The sequence below is a fragment of the Wolffia australiana genome, chromosome 14, assembly GCF_029677425.1.
Source record: "Wolffia australiana isolate 7733 chromosome 14, ASM2967742v1".
Lineage (NCBI taxonomy): Eukaryota > Viridiplantae > Streptophyta > Magnoliopsida > Alismatales > Araceae > Wolffia > Wolffia australiana.
Genome location: NC_135848.1, coordinates 9,845,179 through 9,872,909, shown reverse-complemented (window position 1 = coordinate 9,872,909; position 27,731 = coordinate 9,845,179). Strand labels below are relative to the sequence as shown.

Genomic DNA, 27,731 nt, shown 5'->3' with positions numbered 1-27,731 from the left:
TTTTTCTTTTTCTTTGAAATAGTGGCAGGCGACGTGGTCGCACGACACACCACCACATGTACCAAATGCTAATGTGTATGGGCAAGGTGTGGTTGACTACCAAATGCCAAGAATACCTGTAGGAGTGGGTAGGAGATGCAAAAATCAAAGGATTGAAGCACTATAAACTTTAGGATGAAGTGATGTGTGACTTTTGTGAATACACACGTCAGCACAACCTTTTCATTTTCTAATCCTACTTAGGTGTCTTGGCTCCCCATTAGATGGAATCTTACTTGATATAGGGAGTGATAATTTCTTCAAGTCCAGAGCACAAAATCACCTTTATTTATTCAAACTATAACTAAATTTGAAAACCCTATCTATAAGCTTCTGACGTACCATTAAACCATAACACTTTTTGGATCATCCAATCGCTTTTCGGAAACCATCTTTCACACCTTCTACCTCACTACTAAGAAAAAGCCAAAATAATAAGTCTTTCATTTCTCTGTCATGTTTTTTGTCCGCTCCTTTTTCCTCTCTTCTTTTCATTTTTTTTGTTCTTTCTCTTAAACCAATACATCTCCCATTGTTCATAACTTACCACCTGAAGAAATCCATTTTGGTCAGGTTAAAAAAAAATCCATATCATGAAGGGTGTTAATGTTGTGATATCTGTTTTTCAGATGGAATAAATGTTTCCATATCCTCTAATTAATTTTTATCCACCTCTCAAAAAAGGAAAATAATGCAAATTCTCAAATGAAAGGAATTCTAAGCACAAAAAAAGTTATTTTGGGGAGTTTTTTTCTATGGTACCTTGGGTTTGATATTTTGTTTCACCTAATTCTCATTCCTCAAAGTTATCCAATTTTTCATTGTCCTCATTATTAAAAATGTATGTAGTTTTCCACCCCATCACACATTCCCCATCGTGTCCAATATTTCTTGATACACCATTTGCATCATTGTGCACATTTGTTAGTCAAGTTGATTCAAGTCACATTTGTGTAAATGGTTTTTAGACCAGAGACACAAAAGGTGTCCTATGGATGAACAATTCTACTTTGAATATGATCTACCAGTTCCTAATCATGGAATTCTAAACACTCTAAGTTTGGGTATAGTGAAAATATCAAATTAGATAAAATTAGACCTGCGAGTTCCTAATCATTTATACTTCATTTTTACTAATTTTTTTTAGATTTGAACTAGAATTATCCACCATTTAAGGATAAAATGAGCAATTTACAAATTATACTATTAAGCTTTATTTATGTATTTTATTTATTTTTGAGACTAGCTATTCCCACTTGGAGTCAAGTGTGTTTATTGCATGTTCTTGGAATTTTATTTGAAATACAGGACTTAGGTAAATAAAATGGTACTTTGAGATAAAATGTGAGGAAAGAGGAAACAATAAATAAGAAGATGAAAAATAAAGCTTAAAATAATAAAATAAGAATAAAAAATAATAAAAAGTAAATAAACTTATTTTTAAATAATTTTAATAATTCTTAGGTAAACCCAAGACATCTCCTAGATAATAAGAAGATACCCAATACATAAGAAGCCCACTCTAGAAGCCCCTTTAAACCTGTTTAAGAATTGGGTCAACTAAATGGATGAATTGTAGAACTAAACTAGACTTTGAATTTAAAATGCCCATTTTAAAATGTGTAAAGGTGGAAACATGGGTCCAGGCTTGAAATCAAGTAATTAAATCCTTGGAATTAAATCCAATGAGTGGGAGAGTAAGGGTATTTCTATTTAATCTCTTCTACACTCTCTTTGTATCTCATATTGGATTTCTGCTCCTAACTTGTTATTTGAGGCCTAGTGCATCAGATTTCTTTAATACATTCTTGTTCTACAAGAGTGTGCGAGATAGAATTAAAGGGCGAACAAGATTCTTGGAGAACAAAAATACCACTTGGCCCTTGGGGGAAGTACAACAAGGTTTTTTTAATCTCCTAAATGTTTGATTAGAATTTTCTCAAAATTTTCTGTAAGTACATTCCAATGTATATCCTAGAACTCAAATTTTTCAACAAATCAAACAACACTCAAAGCTTCCTCATGTAACAAAAGTTACAACATTTTTTTGTGTACTACTGATTTTTGGCCAATTCTGCAGTGGGAAGGATGACGGCCTATGGTTCTATTTTTCCTTAAAATTTATTTCATCCACTAAAAATTACCAAAAAATTCTTAAAACATTATAAATTATTTAAAATTATTGGAAATAACAAAAATATTTATTTAATTTATTTAAAATAGTTTTTGACTAGTTTTCCTTCATTTTGTTGATTTCATATTTAGAAAATAGTTAAAAATCTAGAAAAATAAAAAAATCACCAAAAAACTATTTTAAAATATATTTGAATTTTAATTTACTCTCTCATTACTTTATCCTTATGGATTCAACCCGTACTCTATTCTAAGGAAATTTTTATAAATATTTTTGCATAAATGTGAGCCTTAAAATGACTTATTTAACCCAAAATTTAGTTTATCAACTAACACCATTGCTAAGAGCCGGTGTCATTTAGTAACTGAATTGTTCTAGTATTATTTTTTGTAATATATTGAGTTCAGAGATGCTTTAAAGGAGGAATTTGGAGGTATGACTACTCAATTTATCCTTTGATTGATTTCTTATGATGCAATGAGTTCTTCTTTTTGTGAAATAAGTTATACTTATTATGGTTGTGATCATTATCATCCAAATCAAGAGTCATATGGGAAAAATCATTTCAATTCTCCTACTCATAGAAATCGTATTTATTCTGCCATATTTTGATAAATATTTTTCATAATTCTGATAACTATTGTTCGATATATGATTTAATTCAAGTGAGAATTTCTCAGCTTGATGAATTTCCTAAAAATGACCACTTCTTAAGTAATTATTTGGGGAGGCATCAAGAGAACATTAGATATGAATGTCCTTTGCTAGTGCAGTCACTTCAATTTTGTGTTACCACTGTATATCCTGAATATAATGATTTATATACAAGAGGTGAAAGTTTTTCAAAATTATCTCATGATAAGAATAATATAATTTATTTATAACCAAGGTTTTTTTATGAAAGCAGTCACTCAGAAAAATTATATTTAGAACAAAAAAATGGAGATAATAAGAAAAGAAATTTCAGAAGTTATTGATGATTACAAGTCTGAAATGGAATTGAGGAAAAATAAAATGGATTAAATCGTAATTCCACACATACAAAATGGTTCTTATTTTTATGATAATCGTGAAGATGGTAAATGTCAGGCAATGGTGGAGGACAAGGCCATTCACTTGGACCACGTTCAAAGTGAATGGAACATGAAGGGGAATCAAGCAAATATTAATTTCATAAGTAGTCGTAAACCTGCATTTTAGTAGAGACTTCAATATCCCCATAATCAACCATACCAAGCTTGATCTTCTTGTCATTTTGAATAAGAATAAGCTCCTCATTCAAATGTTTTGATTTTGCTGATGATTCAGGAGAAGGGGGATATGATGTAGGAGGTGATGACGAGAATTGACAGATTTGAAAATGATAGCATGAAATCTGTCCAAAACCTGTGATCAATGTAATGGATTCTGAAATTCAAGACACGCACCAAAACCAAGTATGATACTTGTTGACCCTCCCGAAGGCATAGTACCTATTGGGTGTAAGTAGATATTTAAGAAGAAGATTGGTGCTGATGGACAAGTCGACACACACATGGAAATATTAGTTGCAAAAGGTTATCGCCAAAGACAAGGAGTTGAGTATGATGAAATATTTTCCCTATCTGGCATGATAAAGTCGATCATAATTCTTCTTGCCATAGCTTCACACCATGAAAATGACATTGGGCAAACAGATGTCAAGGCTGTTATCCAAAATAGAAACCTTGATGAATAAATGTATATGAAACAACTCGAGGGTTATGCATCCTAGGAATTTCCAGAAAAGGTGTGCAAGTTGCAAAGATCCACGTATAGATTGAAGCAAACTTCAAGGAGGTCGAACCTCATAATTGATGAGGCCATCAGATCTTATGACTTCATTAAGAATGAAGATGAACCATGCGTATACAAGAAAACCAATGGGAGTACAATCACTTTTGTGATTTTATATGTGGATGGCATTCTACTAATTAGAATTGGTGCATGAATATTGTCATCAATAAAGGCATGGATGTCTAAAAACTTCTCCATGAAAAGACATGGGAGAGGAGCCTATGTATTAGGAATATGAATATATAGAGATAGAATGAGAAGGTTGCTACGATTATCCCAATCTATGTACATATACACTATTGTCAAAAGGTCTGGCATGGAGATCTCTGAGAGGGTTTCATACTGATGAGTCATGGAGTTCAAGTATCTAATCTAAGGAGTGCTCACCAAAGACTCTACAAGACAGAGTGATGATGGCTAAAGTCTGATAAGCCAAAAATAGGGGTGAATTTTGCAATTTTATAATCCCTTGTCATTGTCGATTTTAGTTTATACAATAAAATTTATAAAACCTTCACTTAATATGTATAATGAAAAGTATAGGTATCGTCCAAGGGAAGCTAGTAATGTAATTCATTTGTGATCTGTGTAAGTAATTTGACCCTAATTACAGTTAATTTGATCTTAAATGAAGACCAAATCACCCTAATTATAGGAAGAATTTAGAAAGGAAGGTAGAAGAGACGGGAAGAATAGAAGAAATAGGGAGCTCCAAATTGAATTCTTTGATCCAATTAAAAGGATCAAAGGAGTCAATTAGAGGGATTAAGAAGGAAATTTGATTTGGTGTTGGTTAGTTTTGGGAATTTGGTAATTCAAAATTACTAACTATTAGATCATAAAGGGCAATCTAATCTCCTAAAAATTAAACTTTTTAAAATTTTTTTATGGTGCAATTGGAATAGCTAGATAAATCTCACAATCTCTGTTCTCAATTTCAGCAAGGGCTTGTACATTTCGCTTAAGCCTAACAATTTAGAGGTTCAAACCAATATTGACAAGAACGATGAAGAAATTTACTAACAAATAATCCAAATCTCATTTAAAATCAAATACAATGAAGCAAAAGAAATACCAAATAGGGTTGATCCAGGCTGAAGCTCCTCTCTGTCTTACAGTTGTGATAGAGCCACCTCTAGAATGACCTCCTCTAAAATTTGGCTTTTATACTTAGGTAACATGGTTAAAAATACCATTTTATCCCAAGTTAGTAATTAATTTTATACAGAAATGTAGACTTGATCTGAATGATCCAACGATACAGATAGAAAGAGGAGGTTGAGATGAGAAAATCCACAAAAAACTCATCTCAATCTGACTTCAGGAGCAAAAGTAATTAATAAATGAAATCGACCAATCTAAGCCGTTGGATCTATTTTCATTTATTTAATTTATTTATTTTACTTACAAGCAATGACGTGTCGATGGCTGATTGGATGAAAAATTTCCATTTCATTTGGCACCTCCTCTCTCAGCGCACCACGTACCCCCTCCTATAAATAAGAAAAAATAGAAAAAACAACTTCGTAAATAGCGTCGTGCATGTACCTCTGCGCTAGCACTGCTCTCAACCACTCACAGAGCGCCACGCAATCCCTTGTGCACTCTTTGTATGTGTGGGTCGGGCGGTGAATTTATCGGCCGGACAGAGAATTTACTGCAATTTTGTAGATAACTCCTCAAATAAACAAGCGCGCGCATATTGACGCCGCCTAAAAGATATTTGTGTTCAAGTCCTTCTCGCTCTCTCTCTCTCTCTTCCATTTTTTCCTGAAAATCATTAAAACAATCATGTTTAATTGCAATAAAACCATGTAACTATTTTAATAGTGTCTTTACGCCTTCGCACACAACCGAGAGCTGTTTTAAGGGTATAATTGCTACAAAAATGTATGGAAAACCCCTAAAACTTTAGAAATTGCTTTAAAATTCTTATTTTTCTTATATATTTACTTTTTCCCATTTAAAAATTCATTTCTTCCTCAAATAATTCCCAAAAAATCCAATAAAATCCTAGCAAATTCTGGAAAATTCAGTAATTTGTCCCCACATTAATTAAGATTAAAATTAATTTTTAAACCTGCCATTTTCATTGAAAAATACTATTCCAGGTTTAAATAAATTCCATAAAATTGATAAATTAACAGAAAATTAGGAAAAAATCAGAATTCATTTGAAAAAATTAATTAACATGTAATATATGATAACAACTCCATTTTAAACTTTTTAGGTGCATAAAATTATTCTAATCACTTGAAATAAATGCCAAATTCAGGGTGTTATCAAAAGTCTCATATGCTTAGCCTATTGGATCCAGCATGTACGCAATGCTATGTACTAGGCCATATGTTGCATTTGCTCTAAGTGTTACGGGCAGATTTCATGCAAACCCAAGAGAGGAACACTAGGTAGCAGTGAAATGTATCCTTAAGTACATGAGAAGTACTAAGGATTTATTTATTATTTATGGAGGAGAGTATTTGAGGCTCTAGGGTTTCACTAACTCAAGTTTCAAGTTAGATCTATATGATAGCAAGTCGACATATGGATTCATGTTCACAATAAATGTAGGCATGATATCTTGGTAGAGTTTCAAGTAAAGCACTATTGTGCACTAGACGACAGAAACTGAATACGTTGCAGTATCTAACGGCACCCAGGAAGCACTTTGGCTTAAGAAATTCATCATGGAACTTGGCGTTGTTTCTACAATCTAGTAACTTATTCCATTATTGTGTGACAATATTCATGTAATAGCATGAGCAAAAGAGCCACTGTCTCATCAGAAGTCAAAACACATTCTGAGGTGATTTCACTTGATTAGGGAGATCATAACTCGAGGAGATATTGTGATGAAAATGGTTCCATAAATTGACAACATAAAGACCCACTAACAAATCCGTTAGCTCATGAAGTTTTTTAGCGTCACTATGAAACATGAGATTGTTGAATAAGGATGGATGGCTTTATTCCAAGTGAAGATTGATGGATAATATGTGCCCGTCAAGACAATCACACCACCATATTTTTCTCAAGTTCATTGATTAAAATATTATGTTCATTGTTATTTCAATGTGATGTTTATAATGAAGTCCATAAATATGTGCAATGACATAGTGAACTATTATGATGAGATTATAATACAATGATCATAAGCCTTTAAACATGTATTCTTAATATTCATATTCGATGGATAGTTGAGATGTACGTCAAATTATCTAGATAGAATAACACTAACTGATCCTATTTATACAATAAGTACAGTTCATCATGTGACTATTAGTGTGATGACATTAAAGATAGATAATGGGTGCTCTTTGGAGAAATAGTTCACTAAATTTATCTGTATGATTCCTTTAATGGTGTTATACCTAAACGTTAATTAGGTTGATTCATTTCACGGTTGTATAAGTGATTCACTAACATGAGACACTAAGGACATCTTGTGAATGGACGACTACAATTTGACTTAGACTTAAGATCCTCTTATCATGGGATTCAAACAAGGCATAACTCGTGTGTAGTAAGAAGCTCATAGAGATGATTAAGTGTTCAAGAGGAGATCATCTGCTCTTGGTATAAGAGGAGATTGACTTAAGGAAGACAATGCAATAAATCCCATGCCAAGTTAGTGAGGATATTGGAGAAGGCATTCTCTAATGATCCCCAATATATATCAATACTAATCAAATGAAGGATTAGGGTTTGACCATATCCTACGGCGTTTGAGAGTTTCACATGGATGATGGATATATATATTCAATAAACGATGATGCATAAGGTTCCATAAGAGAGTTAAAAATACCAGATATCTTCTAAATCACAAGGTGTAGCTTGACATCCCATAGGCTGGAAATTTAACCTATCAATTGAGTTAAATCGATCCTTAGTTAATTAATCAATATGTTGATATAGTTAATTAATAAGGTTGACAAATAATTATTATTGGGCTACTAAAGTTACTAACTAGAATTATACATGAGCCTAGTGGATCACACACATAAGAGCATAGGGGCATTAATAAATATATTTTACCTAATGGGTTTTTGAGAAAAACTTGAGTGAAATAAAAATAGGGAAGGGGCATTAGTTCAAGCACCCATGCCAACCAGCTTTGAGAACACACCCAACCCCCCCCTCCCCCCTTCTCATCTCTTCTCTACTCAACCAAGGAGAGTGTCTTCGAAGGGAGTTGGACAAGAAGTGGAGATCCAAGAGTAACATGATCACATGTATACTTCTAGAGGCTGGGCACGTGAGTGGCTTTAGAACGATCTCTAAGTGAGAAGGTCAAGGGTGGAATAAGTCCCATAAGGTTCATGTGATGTATTCGTTTAATGATCGATTTGGAATTGATAACACGCTTCCGCATCTATGGAAACAATGTTTTCATGATTGAACCAATGCATAGAACCCATCAGGGTCTAAGTAATAATCCACTTGTCAAGTCGTCCCACTCTACCAACCTTTTTATACCCTTGCACTAAGGCAAAACACTGATGATGTTAATCACTCATCGCAAACTCTGCAATTTTGTTCCATTTCCATCTCGGAAGGTTGTGAACTTAGAGAAAATCACACATACCTGGTGAATGAGTGGAACAGAATGGGAGGGGATGAAAGGCCACAAAGGATGCCAATAGTGATGGGGAATGGGCCAAGGAAGACCTCTAAGGCCATTTATCTGTTCTCCTTTTCTTTTTTTTTTTTGAATATTTTTCTTCTTCTTTGTATTTTCCTTTTAAAAAAGGGTCATCACAGGCTATATAAAGCCCTCCCATAACACCCATCACTATTGTCAATAAAGAGGTCTTGGGTTGGCACCACCTGCAGCCAGTGCCACACTGAGTCACCTCGTCATAACACTATATTCGCATGCATGCATGGACTAGCATGCAGCTAGCATGTTGCACACTATCGTCATCTTAGGCACTGCCATTGTTGCCATCTCAATCGTCCTCATCACCACCTCCTCCACGATGTCTCCGTCTTCACCATCTCTGCCACCACACGCTAAGGCTCATCCTCCATCAAATAGCCTTCCATGTAATGCAGGGATGCAGAGTGTATGAAAATCTGGACAAAAACTCATCCCGGGGATGACCGGACTAAACGGTTTTCGTCTCGTGGGACAAAAAACCGTTCCATCTGGAGGTCTTGGATGATGGATTGTTGAGAATGATGAAAAACCGTCTGATTCACATTCGACAGTTGAGATCTAGCCACGTGGCCTCCACATTCTCTCTCCTCCATATTTCCCTAAAAAACTTAGAAAAATCCATATTAATTGAAGGAGACCTTGGAACAAGTCCTTGTCAAAAATTTTAACATACCTTTAATATATTAAAAATATAAAATCATTTTTTTCGTCCGGGATGAGGGACGGGACAGAAATTCATCCCAGGATGAACGGACGGGACGGTTTTTGTATCATCGCACGAAAAAGTCATCCCGCCAATGTCCCTGCACTGAAGCCGGATGTCGGAGGGGACGATCCGAAAAATTCATCCCCTCCCGTCCACCATCCATGCCCGGGACGATCTGAAACTATAGTCTTCCATCCCCAAATAACCAAACATAGCAACATCCTTGAGTGACTTATTATTAGACATGGTTGTTCTGTTCTTTCCGTTTGAAACGAACAAAAAATTCACACAAAATAACCGCGCAGGGCCTTGTTCTTTGTTCTGTACTTTATTTTTTCAAAAACAAACAAAATTCGCACATTCACACAAAACTAGAACAAAATTCACACAAAGCCAACAAAAGAACTGCACACGGGTCTATGCGATGTTCTGTTCGAATTTGTTTTTGCTCTATTAGGAAAACCGAGCAGACCGAACAATTCGCACGAATTCGCACAAAAAGGAAAGACCATGTTTACTTATTGTTATGGGGTCACTTGTTATTGTGGGCCATGGATTTTGAAACTAGCTTTTGGGGAATGCTTTCTCAGAAAGAGGATTTTGCGGAGTCCTTGCGTGGTCGTAAAATCTGGGGAGGGTATTCAACCCCTGGAAGTGGGTCAAAAGGGTCTGCCTGCCGTTCTTCTTTCCTCGGCCTCTGTTCTTCCCCGATCTGATCAACCGAGCGTTGGATCGCCGCCGCGGCAATTGTTGCAATGGATGAAGAGTATGACATCATCGTCCTCGGAACAGGCCTCAAGGAATGCATTCTCAGCGGTCTGCTATCTGTCGATGGCTGCAAGGTCCTGATCCCCCCATCTTCTCTTTTTTTCGATCCGTGTGGTGAACCCATTTGAGAGATTTTCGGTCTTGCTAATCGCTTATCTGGGATTTACCGCTTTTCAACTCTTGATCGTCTTGAAAAACGGTTATTCTGAGGATCGGGGAACCAAAGTTTTGCTTTTTTAATCTGATGTCGTCTTGGGCTAGTTTTGAATATTCGTTTCGTTGCGCGCGAATCGCTGCGTTGTTAGGTCAGATCATGAGTTAACCGTGGTGTGCGAAAACGACAAGAATAGAAATGATTGGGATTGTGATGCCTTGTGTGGTTCCATATATTTCCATGTGAATCCAATCAGAACGATCTTGGGGAACTTGTGAATGATCAGGTGTTTTCTCATGTTTCTCGAATTGATAATGAACGCGTTGAGACAGAACATCAAATTTATGCTCGTTATGTCTGATGCGGTTCTACTGACGAAAAAAAATAATTAATTGAAATTTTTTATGGCTGCGCATTTTGTTCGTGTGGGTCATTTCCTCCATGGTTGTTTCTTCTTTCATTACTCCTTATCTCTAAGTGGCGGTGGCATGTGGATGTTTAAGCAGCTTTGTTCGACAGGAAATCCGATGAGTTGGAAATGGATATTGCCTATCTTTATCCTATTCGTTATTTTAGTGTATTACTATTCGATTCCTTCTTTTTTATTGGTTTTTTAACTCTACTAAGTAAAATCTTATTAGATATTGTGAATCACATGTGGCACCTTTATTTCATTTTCTCCTGATTTTTTTTATGCACTGGGTCATTTATTTAATTAAATTTTGTTTTCTTAGTGAACATATTGATGATGTCGCATTTATTTTGTGTGCGATTCAGGTTCTTCATATGGATAGAAATGATTATTATGGTGGAGAATCAACATCACTGAGTCTTATCCAGGCAAGTGACACCGCCCCAGACATGGCTCGGCCATACGGCTGTGGACATTTAAGTTCTTAGAAAAGTATTTTAATTGTCGTTATGGTTCACCTCATTCGTGCCTTACTATGCTTGCTGATTTTTTTTGTATTGCAATAAAAGAATCGCCTTTTTACCTAGTAAAGTTTGAATTTAGAGGAACCCATTTCCTCTGTATCTCTTATAGAAACCAGAAAACCTTGAAGTTTTTTCTATTGATCACATTACGTTTTTGTTTCCCAAGATGACTATTCTTAATTCATTTTTTTACAGCTCTGGAAGAGGTTCCGGGGAAGTGACAAACCTCCATCTCATCTGGGACCAAGTAGAGATTACAACGTTGACATGGTTCCCAAGGTTTGCTTTACCGTTTTCCTTTGATATATGACGTAAATTGTTTAAAATTTCATCTATGGCCTTTTTAGTGTCAACCAAATTGTTCGGACTTCCTGGCTTAATTCCTTTGGCGAAACTCTTAAGGATCCAGATCAACCAAAAGAGTTCTAATGTAGTGAGTAACATGTCACTATCAAGATGCATGCTTCCTTGTATCATAGTTGTAGATAACCATTCCGATCTGTCCACCACTTTTCTTTCTAGCTGTCTTGATAAAGTTCCATTAAGGTCCTATCAAAGGCGGCCCATAAAAGGCAAACAAAGGGTCATTTAGACTGTACTTCAAATAGGCAGGAAGGGGGCTGGATGTTCCTTATAAGCATCAGGGTATAAAGTGTATCCGAAGAAATCATTCGTTGATATATAAAGCGGGATTGGCAAGATTACTGTACTCGGTAATCTTGGGTCGTTTTCTTCGTCCGCTTAGATTGTTCCACATTGCAATAGATTCTGTCGTGAATCTATAATGTTCCAATATCTCTCTGATTGACAGAATTGATATTTGCAGTTTATGATGGCGAACGGCACTCTTGTTCGTACCCTTATTCATACAGATGTTACTAAGTATCTCTCCTTCAAGGCTGTGGATGGAAGCTACGTGTTCAACAAGGGAAAGGTAATATCATGTTCTTGGTTTCTTCCAAAAAAATATGTTCTTGGTTCACTTTTGAGCGTTAATGGTTTATCAGTTTAAAACTGTGATCTTATTTTTCTATTTGACAACAGGTCCATAAGGTTCCGGCAACTGATATGGAGGCTCTTAGATCTCCATTAATGGGTCTTTTTGAAAAGCGCCGTGCTCGCAACTTCTTCATTTACGTCCAGAACTATAGGGAAGATGACCCCAAGACTCATGAGGGAATGGATCTGACCAGAGTGACGACTAAGGAACTTATCTCGTAATGATCTCTATCTTATTATTAATACATGATTAATAAGAGGAAACAAGTGGAAACATATTTTCAACTAGTTTTTACTTTTTCCTTTTTCTCTTCGTTTTCTCTAGGATTGGTTTAAGCGACCGTCAACTTTCCGTTGATTAAAATATTGTAATATTTAAAACATTTTTTTTGTTGGCCAGAAAGTATGGTCTTGATGACAACACCGTGGATTTCATTGGTCATGCATTGGCCTTGCATAGAGATGACCGTCACCTAACTCAGCCAGCACTTGATACTGTGCAAAGGATGAAGGTAGGATGAATATGTTATCCTTCAAACATTTGCCTCATTGGTGTATTACTCTAATTTATTTAACGTTTGAGTAATTTTTGTGTCTTTTCTGGATTGAGGTGCAGTTATTGTGTCAGCAGAAGTTCCATTACCTTTTATTTTATTTCTCTTTGTTTCTTTTATTGTCTAATTTCTTAATGTTGTAACCATGGACCTTATACATAAGAACGTGACTTTAAAGTCATGCTCGTGGGCTTAGCCCATCTTGTATTCTCAATGGTTTTAGACCCGTGAGAACACTAATACTAAGTTAAATCGAATGTCTTTTTCCTATCCTCATTCTGACTGGTGGCTAGGTCAACAGCTGGCCAGTGAAGGTGCTGGATGACAGATTGTCTTTTACAATACTATTTTTCCTTGATATATCATTTTACGTAATGCAAAAAATTAATTAACCATACTCAGATACAAATGGGTCATCTGCTGAGTTCAGTGGAAGCCTTATTGCGGCTTCAAGTAAGTGCTACTTTGTCAGTGGAGCACAAATTTCAGGATAATCTCCCAACTCTCAACTGATGTCTTGAATCTCCTTCCCAAGACTCCTGTTCAATAACCGCAATACCCTCACCACTCATCAAATCATCCGAGGATACAAATCATCTTGGATTGTGCTAGAAAACTGGGCTTGATTGCTACCAACTGAGGAAATTAATGATATCGAGGATGCTTAATCTTAGAAGGATCCATTTTCATTTTGTTTTGTTTTTTTTATTCCGATGGGTTTGTTACAGATTTGATTTGGGGAAATTATTGTGGGTTGTTTATTTGTTTCTCGAAAAAGGGAAATCCTGGTATGTTGTGTTATATTCGAGAAAACTTGGTTCTGTTTTTTGCATTTTAATGACTATATTTTACTTACAGTTTTGTCTCTTAACCGATGTTCACTGTTCTTTCTCTGTACTTTCATATCTCCACTATATTTTTTACTTTGATCAATATTATCTGGCAGAGAGCAGCATAGAGTTGGTTATTAATTCATTTTAAATCTGTGTAGTTCTGACCCGGTTGTCATTTGTTAGAGGGCTTTAGTTTCAATAGCGACGTATGAATTCATGTCGATTGTTTTATTCTAGGACCTAAATCTTATAAACTTTTGCCGGAGTAAAATTTTTTCGTTATAACATTTCCCACTAAATCATTTGTTTTTTCTTGCATAACATTTCCTGCTAAATCTGTCTTTCTCTTACTGTAGTTATATGCTGAATCTTTGGCGCGTTTTGGCGGGGGTTCACCCTATATATATCCTCTTTATGGCTTGGGGGAGCTACCGCAAGTGAGAAATCCATGCTCTTTCTCATTTCTCCAAATTTGAGTGATTCACTTCTCTACTATCTTAGCTGAAAGAGCGTCATTTATTCTCCAGGCTTTTGCTCGTTTAAGTGCTGTTTATGGCGGGACATACATGCTCAATAAGCCAGAATGCAAGGTATTTTTGCATAAAAAATCATTTTTCTATTTTTCAAATGAATTAAGTTTGATATATTGGAATATTTTGTTATATCTTCAAGTCCATTGTTCATTGCCCATCATCCATAGATTGGTGAAACATTAATGTAGGTCATATTCAGCATTGAGTTTTAAAAAACCCTAATTAATGGGAAACACAAACTTGTATTGCTTTGAGTTAAGAGTATATTAATGTCTGTTGATCATTACAGGTGGAATTTGACGATGAAGGTAAAGTGTGTGGGGTGACTTCTGAAGGGGAAACTGCTAAATGTAAGAAAGTCGTCTGTGATCCCTCCTACTTACCCAACAAGGTAATGATATGCTTTGTTGTCGCAACTTGGCTCTGTTTGAACATTGAATCTAAATATGGTCTGAGTAGGGTTGATGGATGAAAATTTCGTTTTCGTCATCCTAGAGGCTAATAATACATTGATGACTCATCAATGTTAGCGCCGTTGTCATGTTAGAGAGGGAAAACATTGGTCCACCCTTGGATGATGAAGACGATGAGAGTGCCGTCACCGTGCTGGCGCTGATGAATGTCGTGGATGATGATGCCTTGTCGTAGTCATAGTCCTTGCCATGCTGGATGCCGGAAGAGAATGAAAAGTAAGAGAGAAAGTCTCACTTTTAGGGAAGAATGTTATTTAATTTAATTCTTTATCCATCATCATTGTCCTCTTCATTTTTCTGCGGTTTGGATGATGTAAAGAGTCATCATCATCAACCTCGCGATGAGTGATGAGGACATTGGTAAATTTTCATCGTCTTCTCATTATTGTCATCAAGGACGCAGAACCCTAGGTCAGAGCATGCAAGCTGGTACTCGTGGCATTTGAATCTCTCTCTCTCTCTCTCTCTCTCTCTCTCCCTTTCGTTGGATTTTCTGATGAACAATCATCTGTTATATCTTGCTGACACAGGTGAGGAAGATTGGGAAAGTTGCTCGGGCAATTGCCATCATGAGCCATCCCATCCCAAATACGGATGATTCACATTCTGTTCAAATTATTCTTCCACAGAAACAGCTTGGGCGCAGATCAGATATGTAAGTATTATTGTAGAATTAATCTTCGAATTACATTTCCCGACATTCTAATGTAGAATTAATCTTTGAATTACATTCCCCCAGTAATCTTATTCTAGAATTAATCGTAGAATGTTATTACCCCTACAGTCTGATTCTAAAATATTCATGAGCTTACATCTCCCCAACAGTTTTATTATAGGATTAATCTTCGAGTTACATTTGCAATAGTCTTATTATAGTATTAATCTTCTGAATCGTTCATTTCTCTTTCTTACAGGTATGTTTTCTGCTGTTCTTACACCCACAATGTTGCCCCCAAGGGGAAGTTCATTGCATTTGTTTCAACAGAGGCTGAGACTGACCACCCAGAGACAGAACTGAAACCTGGCATTGCGCTTCTTGGTCCCGTCGATGAGATTTTCTATGAAACTTATGACAGATACGAGCCAGTAAACGAGCCAACTCTGGACAACTGCTTCATCTCCACTGTGAGCGATCTACATTGATAGCCATATTCTCTATTTTTTTTGATAATGGGCTTCTTTTACGATAAAAGCCTCCTCCCGGTGCTTTTGTATTTGCAGAGCTATGATGCCACGACGCACTTTGAGACGACTGTTCAGGATGTCCTCAGAATGTATACCATGATCACCGGCAAGGTCATTCATCAACTCTACCTACACCTCTATCTCAATCTCACCTTATATATATCTGTCTCAATCCCTAATATCCGCATTTCTATCCCTATCTCTCTCTTTCTTCATCTCTCTTCATGAGTACATATATAATTCTTTCTTCATATCTATCTGTCTTGCTATTACTATATCTACTTCCCTCCATTTCTGTTTTATTTAAATATTCATCTCTGTCTATCTATCCTTCTGCCATGTTAGTTTCCTTTGATGATGGGCAGTTTTCCTTTATCACTATGTATTGGCAGGTTGTTGATCTGAGTGTCGACCTGAATGCGGCGAGCGCAGCAGAAGAGTAGGTTTTCTAATGATTTGCTGTGTGATATACATCTTCTTGAAGATTGAAGCCGAGTGTGAATTTCTGTTTCATGGACTTCCCCCACTGTTGGATCCTTCTCTCTAAGATTTGTGAGAGCTGCCCATCAAAGTTATTTTACTTCTGGACTCATAAGGAGGGACTTCTAGAGGTTTCCCCATTGTATCTTTGCTTCTTTGCTCTTTACATGTTTGCTTTCAGTTATAATTTTTTCACATCGATGGATCAACAATATCATGGCTTCCACTAGAGGAACCTAATGCATTATAATTTGGATCAACCATCTTATGGTTCTTGATGAATAAAATTCTGTCAGTATACCATTTCATAAATTCAACTTTAAATGCCACATACCACGCACTAAAAGTTAAAAAATTAGTAAAGTTCTGATCATTTTTCTTGATTGGTCATTATTGCTTACTCATTTTGATCACTAATGTTACACTTAATTAAGAATTTCCAAGTTTATCTTGTGTCTTTAGATTGCCTGTTGAAGCGTAAATGGAAGAAAAAGGGAAATCTTGCAGGGAATTTCAATATTTTGAATTTAACTTTCACTGTAGCTGGTTTATATAGAGGTGCGAACAGAATTATTGGGATCAATGACAGTTGGTTATTTGTTCAGGTCTCATCTAGCGTAAGGACTGGACCGGACAAATGAATTTATATTTCATGGTTTCTAACTAGGGATAAGAATACCAGCAGAGTTTATTGGTAGAACAACAGTGAAAGGGTAAGCATTGAGGTGCTCTGAGACCTAATGAGTAAACTGTATAGATGAGATGACAAGGGAAGGACATTTCAAACCTGAGCAAAGACCGCATCCACTCCCTCTCTCCTCGCTCCCTCTCTCCTGCTCTTCCTCTCTCTCTCTCTCTCTCTCTCTCTCTCTCTCTCTCTCCCCATCACTCTTTCACCCGCCCTCTCTCCCTCTCTCCCCATCAACCTTTCTCCCTATCGTTCTCTCCCAACCTCCACCTCTCTTTCTCACCCTCTACCTTGCTCTCCCTCTTGTTCTCTCTCATTCTCTACCTCTCTTCTCACCCTCTACCCTGCGCTCCCTCTCTCCCTCTCCCTCTCTCTCACTCTCTCCCTCTCTCTCTATCGCCCTCTGTCCTGTTCTCCCTCTCTTCCTCTTGTTCTATCTCCCTCTCTCACTCTGTTCTTCCTCTCTTACTCTCTCCCTCTCTCTCTAACCCTCTATCCCGCTCTCACTCTCTCCATCTCGTTCTCTCTCTCTCTCTCACCCTCACACCATCTCATTCTCTCCTACTCTCTCATCCTCTCTCCATCTCGTTCTCTCTCTCTCTTCCTCTCTCTCACCCTCTCTCCATCTCGTTCTCTCTCTCTCTTCCTCTCTCTCACCCTCTCTCCATATCGTTCTCTCTCTCTCTCTCTCCTTCTGTCCTCTCTCCCCCTCTCACCCTCTCTCCCTCTCATACTCTCCTTCTCTCTCTCACCCTTTCTCCCGCTCTCCCTCTCTCTCCCTCTCTCCCTCTCATACTCTCCTTCTCTCTCCCGCTCTCCCTCTTTCTCACACCCTCTCCCCCTCTATCTCACCCTCTCTCACACTCTCCCTCTTTTCCTCCCCCACTCTCCTCACACCCTCTCTCCCGTTCTCCCTCCTCCATTCTCTCTCTCTCTCTCACGCTCTCTATCTCTCCCGTTCTCACCCTCATTCTATCTCCCTCTCTCGCCTTCTCTCCCGTTCTCACTCTCTCCCTCTCGAACTCTCACCTGCTCCCTCTCGCAGTCCCTTTCCTTTTGCACTCTCCCTCTCACTTCCCCCTCTCCCTCCTTCAACCTCTCACTCTCTCTCTCCCTTTCTCCTCTTTCAAACTCGCACTCTCTCTCTTAGTCTACCCCTCTCACTCTATGATTCTCTCATTATCTCCCTCTCATCCTCCCTCTCCCTCTCTACCCCTCTCATTATTTCCTCCTTTTACTGTCTTACTCTCTCACTCTCTCACTCTCTCACTCTCTCCCTCTCTCCCTCTCTCCTTCTCACCCTCTTTCACTCTCTAATTATAGTCCTGTCACTCTCTCTCTCTCTCTCTCTCTCTCTCTCTCTCTCGTTACCAACCACTACTTCTGCACCCAATGTGAAATTCACATGGCGTCTAGTTTGATGCAATGAGTAGAGACCAAGTCAACCTGACATTGCCTTTCACATTGACTAGTCAACATGGCCGACCAGGACCGGACCGGACTGAGACCGAGACCGGACCGAACTTCAGGTCTAGGTTTAGGTTTTTTGCAAAACCAGACCGCTACCAGACCATGTCCTTCCCTAGATATGACATAAGAAAATTGGGTGAAACACATTAGATTCTTCCAAATGTGATGAACATGAATAAAAGATATTGAGCGATTGTTTTCGGTTAATGTGAACTCCACTTATGAATCCAATGTTATCGAACAGTAGTCCTACCTAGACTTGCATTTGTCTCCTTGAAATCAACTGAAACCAATAAATTTTTTTGTTTATTTTCCTTTTTTTAGGCCATGTGGTTTTTGCTCTTAGTATAAGTAGATCAAAGTGAATATTTGTAAGAAAAAATACATAAAGTTATTGAGAGACTCCAATGCTACTTCAAAGGCAGAAAGTTGGGGCATTCCAAGCTAGAAGTGAAGCAAAGAAGTGACTTTAGGCGGAACTTTGGGCATGATAAATCATAACCTGATTTATCAAAACAGTTTTTGTTTTAATCAGAGGTTCTGAGGTGTGACCTCAGGAGCAACAAGAATGCAAAGTTTTTTTTAGGTGATGTTACAAAGTAAATAAAAATGAATCAACATTATCTTTAGATAATAAATTAAGGGGATGGATTTGACATATTTAGTCTGCTTGGGTAGGTTTTCCCCCCTTCTAAGGTTGTGGCAACCTTAGGTGTTATGTTTTCAATGGGGATATCCTCTGTTCATCTGAAATATCCACGATGTAGAAGATAAAGTTAAAGAGGATCAACCGACTTTCCTGGTCATATCTGTCTAGATGATAAGTTATAGTCGAGACTTATTTTTATCAGAAGTATTATTTACACTTTTGGCTTACAAGATTGCATAACATATAAGATCACCAAAAAATTGGGTTTCACCGGAGATCCTGAATAAGTAAGAGGGATCTGCAATATTATCTCACATCTAATGGGCACATCCCTCTATGACAGTCACCCATGAGATACCCGCAATAATGGCCCAAACAAGTGGGATATGGTAGTTACATGTTGTGAATTTGTGAAACAAGAAATCAATCTACAACCACATGTTTAGAATGATGTGTGCATTTGATAGTGTTAAGTACCCAGCAATTTCTACTACATGATATGCATCCAAGTGGGCTTTCTGATCCCAAACTGTAAGGTCAGAGCCGTTCAGTGTTCAAAAGTTCTATAAAGTACATTAATGCATAAAATAGACCAAAAGGACCCAATAAAGATAAGAAACTATGAGAAATATTAATGAAATCATATGATTTTATGGTCTAGCCATGATGAAATAAATGCATAAATTGTAAGCATTTAGCTAAAGAAAACTATCTAGGGAATTGCCTTATAATGTCTATGTTGTAATGTTGGTGAATATTGAAAGTTATGATTTCAAAGTTTATTTCCCTAGGTCCTAAATGGACAGGTAAATCCTTGGAAAATGATCAGACCAAGTTCAAAAAATATTCAGCCTAGGATACATGTCTAGTACATCACAAGATGTCATCTTGATTTATAATTAAATATTGTAGAGCTAAATACATTACACAATTACCTAATGTCTATAGATTTATTAATATATTTGAATTTTAACCATAAGATCAATAGTTCAAACCTATGATTTAAATGAATTGATGTTAACGATACGGGCATGAAGGAAAAAACTTATATTATAAAATATTCTTCTGAGAATTTTCAGGCAAAATTAAGGAATCGTCATTTTATTTACCAAGTTTAAACCAGCGAATTTTCACATGCACACTTATGGATTATTATCCATAAGTTTAGAGAAAATTTTAGATAAAAAGGCTTTAGAGAAAATTTTCATATTTTTTTCGTAAGGATAATTTTCATTAAATATGTGGTATGGAAAGTAAAATAATAATGATAGATTAAACCAGATGGAAAATCATAGGATGCTCTAGGATTGGTCATTCCCAATATGATAGATGTAACATGTTTTTATTCCCTAAAAATTCATACATATAAATGTATTGGGGAATCTCCTTTCCCCAGCTCCCATCTTGTTTTTATTTCTCTCTGTCCATCCAAAATCTCTCCACTTGAGATAATCTCAAAGGATCTCGTTCACAGCATAAGCCATTAAGATGCATCCTGTGATATAAATCAAATTGATTTCCAATAAATTACTGACCCATTTGGATAACTAAGATATAATTATTAAATAATAGTTTTGGTGAGATATTTGGTAACATGTGAAGATATAAGATATGATAATAAAATTAAGATTAATTTAAACCGTAAAATTAAAAATCTAAATATTTTTTTAAATAATATAGTTTAAATTAAGAGATAAATTGATATTTATTTTAATTATTGAACGATTATAAGTTACTTTGTCCAGATTAGTAGGGATAATTTGGAGGCAGAAACAATTGATAGGGCTTTAATGAGAGAGACGATCATGGGATAAATAGTACACATACATGGGGTATCTATGATAACATGCATATTTAATGAAAAATGATATCATTTAAAATTCATTTTAACACATATTTTTATTATTTCCATAAATTTAAAATTCACTTATCCATGAAAATGTGTCACTTTTTATAAGGAGTTATGATGGTAATGAAATGACTTTTACCTTTAATCCCTCAAGATATGTCAGCATAGAGTTAATACTTTTTGGGTTTCATAATTTTAGGTCTTAACGATCAAAGTTCCTAAATAAAAGAGGAAAAACAACATGGTTTTGAAAAATATACCAACAGAAAGATGTCGCACGTGTCACTGATCATCTGACACCCAAGACTCAAAATGACATTATATGAGGCATAGGACCTTGATAAACATAGTTAAAAGTGACCAATGGGGTCCTTCCTGTTGTATCAAAAGATTGTGCAACATGGAACCATACCTTTTGAGACATAATTTCCTTCAATTCAGTTCTGTTTTATTTCCATTTGTTTATACACCCAAGGAGGGTACAGAAATTTATGGAATCTCTGTTTGGATATTTATTTTTTTGATAAATGCTAGATATCTACTGATCAAGAATCTTGATTGATACTTTATCACATAAACTCTTAGATCACTAAGTCAATCTGATTGATCTTGGTTGTGATCATTGACTTTTTTATCAAGAACTGTGATTGAGGAGTTTATCAAAATCATGACGAGAGTATGATAATGATTGCCACACCCTACATTCGTGTATTTTTAAGGAGTGAGAAAGACAATACTTGACTGAATGCATTAAATGCTTTCTCACTTCTTTCTTATAATTTTTGGTGTTCTCTACCATACCACCTTCATGCCTTAGGATAATCATATTTATTTGAGGGCCAATAGTACTATTTAATGCCAAATAAAAGAATCATAGCTACAATTTATTATTGATGATAATTAGCTTTGAGGAGTAAACTCAACATCCTAATGGGGTGTGGAAATCTTAGAGGGTTCCAATACCATTGTATTGTACTCAAACTGGGGTAAGAAAATGGCCTAATGACCAATGAGACACCCCTTGACGATTCTGGTGTGGTAGATTATTGAGAGATTTCACATTTGTTTAATCCTATATTCATTTCATCACTTTCATGTTTCATTTTCCTTATACATTTTTGTCTTGCAACGCTTCATTATTTATGAATGGTTTCACTTGGTATGATTGAACTTTTTCCTAATCCATTTATAATCAAATGCAACCTGACCTAACTCTACATTTTTAAACTAAATTTCTCGAAAAATCTGTGATATTGATGTAATTAGCTCCGTTTTGGGTCATTCTCAAAGTTTCCTCTAACCTAACTTAGGGTAATCTCAAGGCCTATCCAAGGCACAAATAATGACGGATATTCCCATGGGTTAATTTTTGCACAAAACTCCAAAATCTTCAGTGTGAAAGCTATGAATATCATTTTCTGTTTTGGGGCAAGCCCAACAAGCCCTCCTTTTCCTAATAGTTTGGATGTCATATTATTGTTCGTAATGATCTTAATCTTTATGATATTTCCCACAGTAACAGGGAACATTCTACAGTTATTCTACCAAAGAATCAATAACAACTGTGCACTCAAACTCCAACTCTTGTAGAAAGAGTGCATTATTGACAACCAAAAATATGAATCCATGGGATATTATGACAAGATGTCATGCACTTATCATTATCATGGGCCTTATGATAATGGGCTTCATGCTGGAAAGTTAATGAGCTACCAACCCATTGGAAAAAAATCAAATATAACCTATGAAACATTATAAGCAGGAAATCATGAAGAAATAGGACAATATGTCTACCATGTCATGCACCTATAATTATCATGGGCTTCATGCTGGGAAGTTAATAGGCTACCATCTTACTGGAAACTATGAAATACAACCTAAGAATTGTTCTAAAGCAGGAATCCATGAAGTAATAGGACAAGATGATAACCATGTCATGCACCTATCATTATCATGTGCCCTAGGCTAATGGGTTACCAACCCATTGGAAAATGTAAACTATAACCTAAGAATCGTTATAAGCAGGAAACCATCCAGTAGAAAGACAATATGTCAATCATGTCATGCATCTACCATTATCATGGGTAAAAAATGAAGCAGATTCCATGCAGCAAGAATTTTCTACCATCAATGAAGCCTTCTGATAATGGGCTTCATGTTGGGCTGTTCATGGGATAACATCCCACTGGAAAAGATCAAACATAACCTAAGCAGCGATCTTCATCCTTCATCGTCAGCGCATGTTGTCTCTGCCCACCACCAGCCATCTCCTCCGGCGCAAAACCCATCACCGCCCACCACCCATCTCCTCCAAAGCTTCTCTCTTTTCGAAGCAAATCTTCTCTTCAATGGCCCCCCAGCTTCCTCCCTCTTTTGAACCAGAGGAGAACGGCGACGACAGCCTCTGTTCTACCCTCATCAGTCCCTACCCATTTGAGGAGAACCCATTTAAGGACTCCCCGCCAAGGAATATCAGCGCTGAGTGGAGAATCGAGCGTGCTTGGCAACACTGGAGGAGTCTTGGGTCGCCGAAGCTCGTGGTGGCGCCAATGGTCGATAATTCCGAGCTGCCCTTTCGGATGTTGTGCCGCAAGTATGGCGCGACCGCTGCGTACACTCCAATGCTTCACTCTCGGTTGTTCTCTGAGAATGAGAAGTACCGTCGGACTGAATTCACCACCTGCAAGGTAGGAATTGGTTTGCTCAATTTACATAATTTTACAAAATTTGCAAAATTTACAGGGCGATTCCGTGTGACGTGTTGAAGTCTTGGCTCGCTTACATTTTTCTCTAATTAGATTTCATTAAGATACTTAGGATTTTCTTCAAAAAAAAATCAAGATACTTAGGATGGTTTGCCTGGGTTCAATGTTCAAGCTTTATGGGTATTTTAATGGTATCCGTGAAGGAAATGGTAAAATCTTTTTAAGGATTATTCTGATTCTTATTGGAGAGCACTTTAAGCCGATACTAAAGAGATGGGGAGTTCAAAGACGAAAACAAATTACGATATCCGAAGTTAGATAAATCCGTGCACAATAAATTTGGTATATTTCTCATTGTAGTCGTGTATTTGCTGAGCATAGTTATGTGAAAATGAAGCATACTCTTGCTTTTGTGATGGTTAAATAGTTGTTTGTAGTAGAATTCTTGTTTTTTCTTTCTGTTGCTAGCTTTATTTGTTTCTGCAGGAGGATCGTCCGCTTTTTGTTCAGTTCTGTGCAAACGATCCGGACACACTTCTGGAAGCTGCGCGCTTTGTGGAACCCTACTGCGATTATGTGGATATTAATTTTGGGTAAACCTTATGTTAACCTTTTCAATGGGGTTTTGGTGTCAACAATGATGAGTGGACGATGATGATGACAAGAATGAATCATACTCGTCATGGTGATCTGGTTTCTTAGGCACCATTGTCATGGCGACTTTATCATTGTCATCCATTAGTTGATGAATAATTGTTATCATCATCATCATCTGGTTTCCTAGAGCCTTTATCATCATTATCACCGATCAGATTCCATTCTATGCTCGAACAGTCTATCATGTCATGATCATCATTGTCATCAAGTTTCAAAGAGCTAACGTCTTCATCCATTAGTTTCCAAGCTAAGATAGAACAGTGAATCATCTCATCGTTGTCATCTGTTTGCAAGAACCATCATTGTCTTCCATCTGCTGATGATGAATCATTGGTGTCATCCATCCTATCCCAAGCATGAATAAAAATAACGATGGCCAGATTTGGGGATGGTGATGATGAATCAGTCATCATCTGCCCATATATTATAGATTATCGATAACACATTTAAGTTTGAAAACGGTCTCTCAAATCATCTCTGTTTTAAGAACAGAATTCAACCCATCATTTCTTACAAGATGTTGTCCTGGTTCATTCCAGGTGTCCGCAAAGAATTGCCAAGAGAGGCAACTATGGCGCCTTCTTAATGGATAATCTTCCTCTGGTTAAAGCGCTTGTGGAAAAACTCTCAGCCGATCTTCGTGTCCCTGTCTCATGTAAGATCAGAATCTTTCCTCAGTTGGAGGACACAATAGCGTATGCCAAAATGTTGGAGGAGGCCGGATGCTCGCTTCTGGCTGTCCACGGCCGCACCCGGGACGAGAAGGATGGAAAGAAGATTAGGGCAAACTGGGCCGCTATCCGAGCAGTCAAGAACTCACTCAAAATCCCTGTGCTTGCCAATGGTAACATCCGCCATGTGGAGGATGCAATAGATTGCTTGGCTGAAACAGGGGCAGATGGGGTTCTCTCTGCTGAAGCTCTTCTTGAAAACCCAGCTCTCTTCTCAGGGTATAGAACTGGAGAATGGGTCCTGAGCTCAGATCAAGCCACAGTTGGGGAGCTTGACCAAGCAGATTTGGTTGATGAGTATTTAAAGTTGTGTGCCCAGTACCCGGTTCCATTGCGGATGGTGCGGTCTCATGTGCACAAGATGCTCGGGGAGTGGTTCAGGCAGAACCCAAGTGTGAGAGAGGAGCTCAATAAACAGAACAAGCTCACCTTGGAATGGCTCCATGGGTTGGTGGGAAGGTTGAGGGAGACGGGGTCAAGGATTCCCCTGTATTTGCCTGCTAATTCTGATTCAGAAGCCTAAGTGAGGTATACATGCCCAAAGATGAATCCATTGATATTCTTATTGTTTTAATGGCATTGGATGATGAATGGCCATTTTCCTAATTTTTCCAAAGTTAGGTACTCTCTCTCTCTCTCTCTCTCTCTCTCTCTCTCTCTCTCCCCCTCTCCCTCTCCCTCTTATCTCCCCCTCCCCCCCCCCTCTCTCTCTTAAAAAACATGTATGCAGATTTTTCAGCTTGATTAAAAATTTTGGCATTGTGAACTATCTATGAATTTATTCAATAAATGACTTGGTTTGAAAGTGCTTCTATACTTGGAATAATTTCTAGTTTGTTAAGATTTCCTTTAATTTGTAGCAGTTGAGAAATAGATATTAGGGCTAAATAGAAAGGAAGTTATGTTATCATTGGAATTTTCTATAAAATCAAGTTGAATCGCAAATTTCCAAAAGTTTTAACATCAATTGTCATATAAGTATATAAAAATAAAAAGGGCTACAACATTAGACAGAATAAATTATACAGTATGGAATCAATTACACAGAACTGCCCTCTTGTGAAGACAAGGATTTGAATCACTATACATAAGATACATTATCAAGCGTGAGAAAATTTAAGGCAGAGATTCACTTACCACTGTGGTGGAAGTGAAGACGAGATTAGTTGTAAAGACAAGATGTGTGATCACTATTGCTGAGTGTGAAGACTTGTACCAAGCTATAGTAAATATATGTGGCCAGCAACCAGTCACAGAGTCTATCTCTCATTCCATGTTCATTATAATTCCATGTTCATTCCATGTTCATTATATCTTCATTATAGTGCACGTGTGATGCTTATAATGAAGTCTATAAATACATAATTGGACTTAGTGAATTATGATGAGATTATAATACAGAGATTATAAGTCTCTTAGCATGTATTGTAAATATTTTTATTTTAAGAGTACTTGAGAAGGATATCGAAGTATCCCAATAGAATAACACTATCTAGCTTCACTAATATGAGCATGGTCAGTCCCATAGCCCTTAGAGTGGAGACACTAAGGATAGATAGTGGGTGCCCTTTACAGGAAAGAGCTCACCAAATTGATCAGTACAAATCCATGAATGGTGTTACACCAAACTGTCAATTAGGTCGATTCGCATCTCGGTTGTGTAATTGGTCCTTAGACCTCAGACACCAAAGATTTCTTCATGATAAATATTTGTACTTTTGACTATGACCTAGGAATTAGTAATCATGGGATTCTAAAACAGTCTTAGTTCAGGTGCATCAAGATGTTCATAAATATTACTGAGTGGACAAGATGGGATCATCCACCCTTGTTATTAAAGGAGACAACTCAAGGAAGATGATGTGATCAAGTTCTTGGCCAAGATAGTGAAATATCAAAGAAGAGTTCTTCGATGACTTATAAAAAGATCAGAGCTAGCTCAAATGACTGATTAGAGTTTTACAGTTGTCCATACCCTATGTCATCCTAAGAGCGTCAAGTGGATAAGGGACTATATGTCCATGGTAACCAATGACGGTCAAGTTCCATGAGTGAATCAATACACACTCCTTTGTATCCTCTAAAGCACGAGGTGTAGTGTTGTACCCCACGGATTAGAGACTCGACCTAATCTTTATGATGATATAGTTAATTAATTTTCAAGACCAATAAAAGTTATTGGGGCATTAGTTTCAGTTATGAGACTAATACATGAGCCTAGAGGGTCGCACACAAATGATCTTTTGGACATCAAAATATGTACTTAAAATTTTGGGGTTTTTTATGAAAAATACTCAGTATAAGTAGGGGAAGGCCCTAAATGAAATTGACCCATGCCATAGTATTTCAAGGGCCCTTCCCTTTATTCTACCTTACCCATAGCTCCTCTCCATTCCTGATGCGATAGGGACGGCATAATGATGACGATAGAGCTCGCCAAGGTGAACAAGGGGATTTGACATGTCGAGGATCAAATGGGTATGTTTAGATGCTGCACTAGTGAGCAGCTTGACACATTTTACCTGAGGATCCAAGAAATTATGAATGTGTGTTGTGACTATGTGATTATGAATGTACCTTGTGACTTTATGATTACATTTTAATTCTTTATGAGTTTTTCATCCATATCAAGGCCATAGAACCCAACACAGGTCTCATACCAAAGCCAAGTACTTTTATTTGTACGATGACCAAGTAAAAACTATTACTTTCT

The 27,731-nt window shown here is 37.0% G+C and overlaps 2 protein-coding genes across 2 annotated transcripts; both read left to right on the top strand.

The window, feature by feature from the left end:
• Positions 1-9,968: 9,968 nt before the first annotated feature.
• Positions 9,969-16,464, top strand: LOC144711715 (guanosine nucleotide diphosphate dissociation inhibitor 2). Its single transcript, XM_078585732.1, has 13 exons — positions 9,969-10,196; positions 11,054-11,116; positions 11,408-11,491; positions 12,039-12,146; positions 12,257-12,429; positions 12,612-12,723; positions 13,955-14,035; positions 14,126-14,188; positions 14,421-14,522; positions 15,135-15,259; positions 15,519-15,729; positions 15,826-15,900; positions 16,182-16,464. The coding sequence occupies exons 1-13, from the start codon at positions 10,110-10,112 to the stop codon at positions 16,230-16,232; spliced, it is 1,335 nt and encodes a 444-aa protein (XP_078441858.1). The 5' UTR covers positions 9,969-10,109; the 3' UTR covers positions 16,233-16,464.
• Positions 16,465-23,124: 6,660 nt separating this feature from the next.
• Positions 23,125-25,634, top strand: LOC144712150 (FMN-linked oxidoreductases superfamily protein). The gene is made up of 3 exons (XM_078586339.1): positions 23,125-23,612; positions 24,117-24,223; positions 24,827-25,634. The coding sequence occupies exons 1-3, from the start codon at positions 23,166-23,168 to the stop codon at positions 25,539-25,541; spliced, it is 1,269 nt and encodes a 422-aa protein (XP_078442465.1). The 5' UTR covers positions 23,125-23,165; the 3' UTR covers positions 25,542-25,634.
• Positions 25,635-27,731: the final 2,097 nt, after the last annotated feature.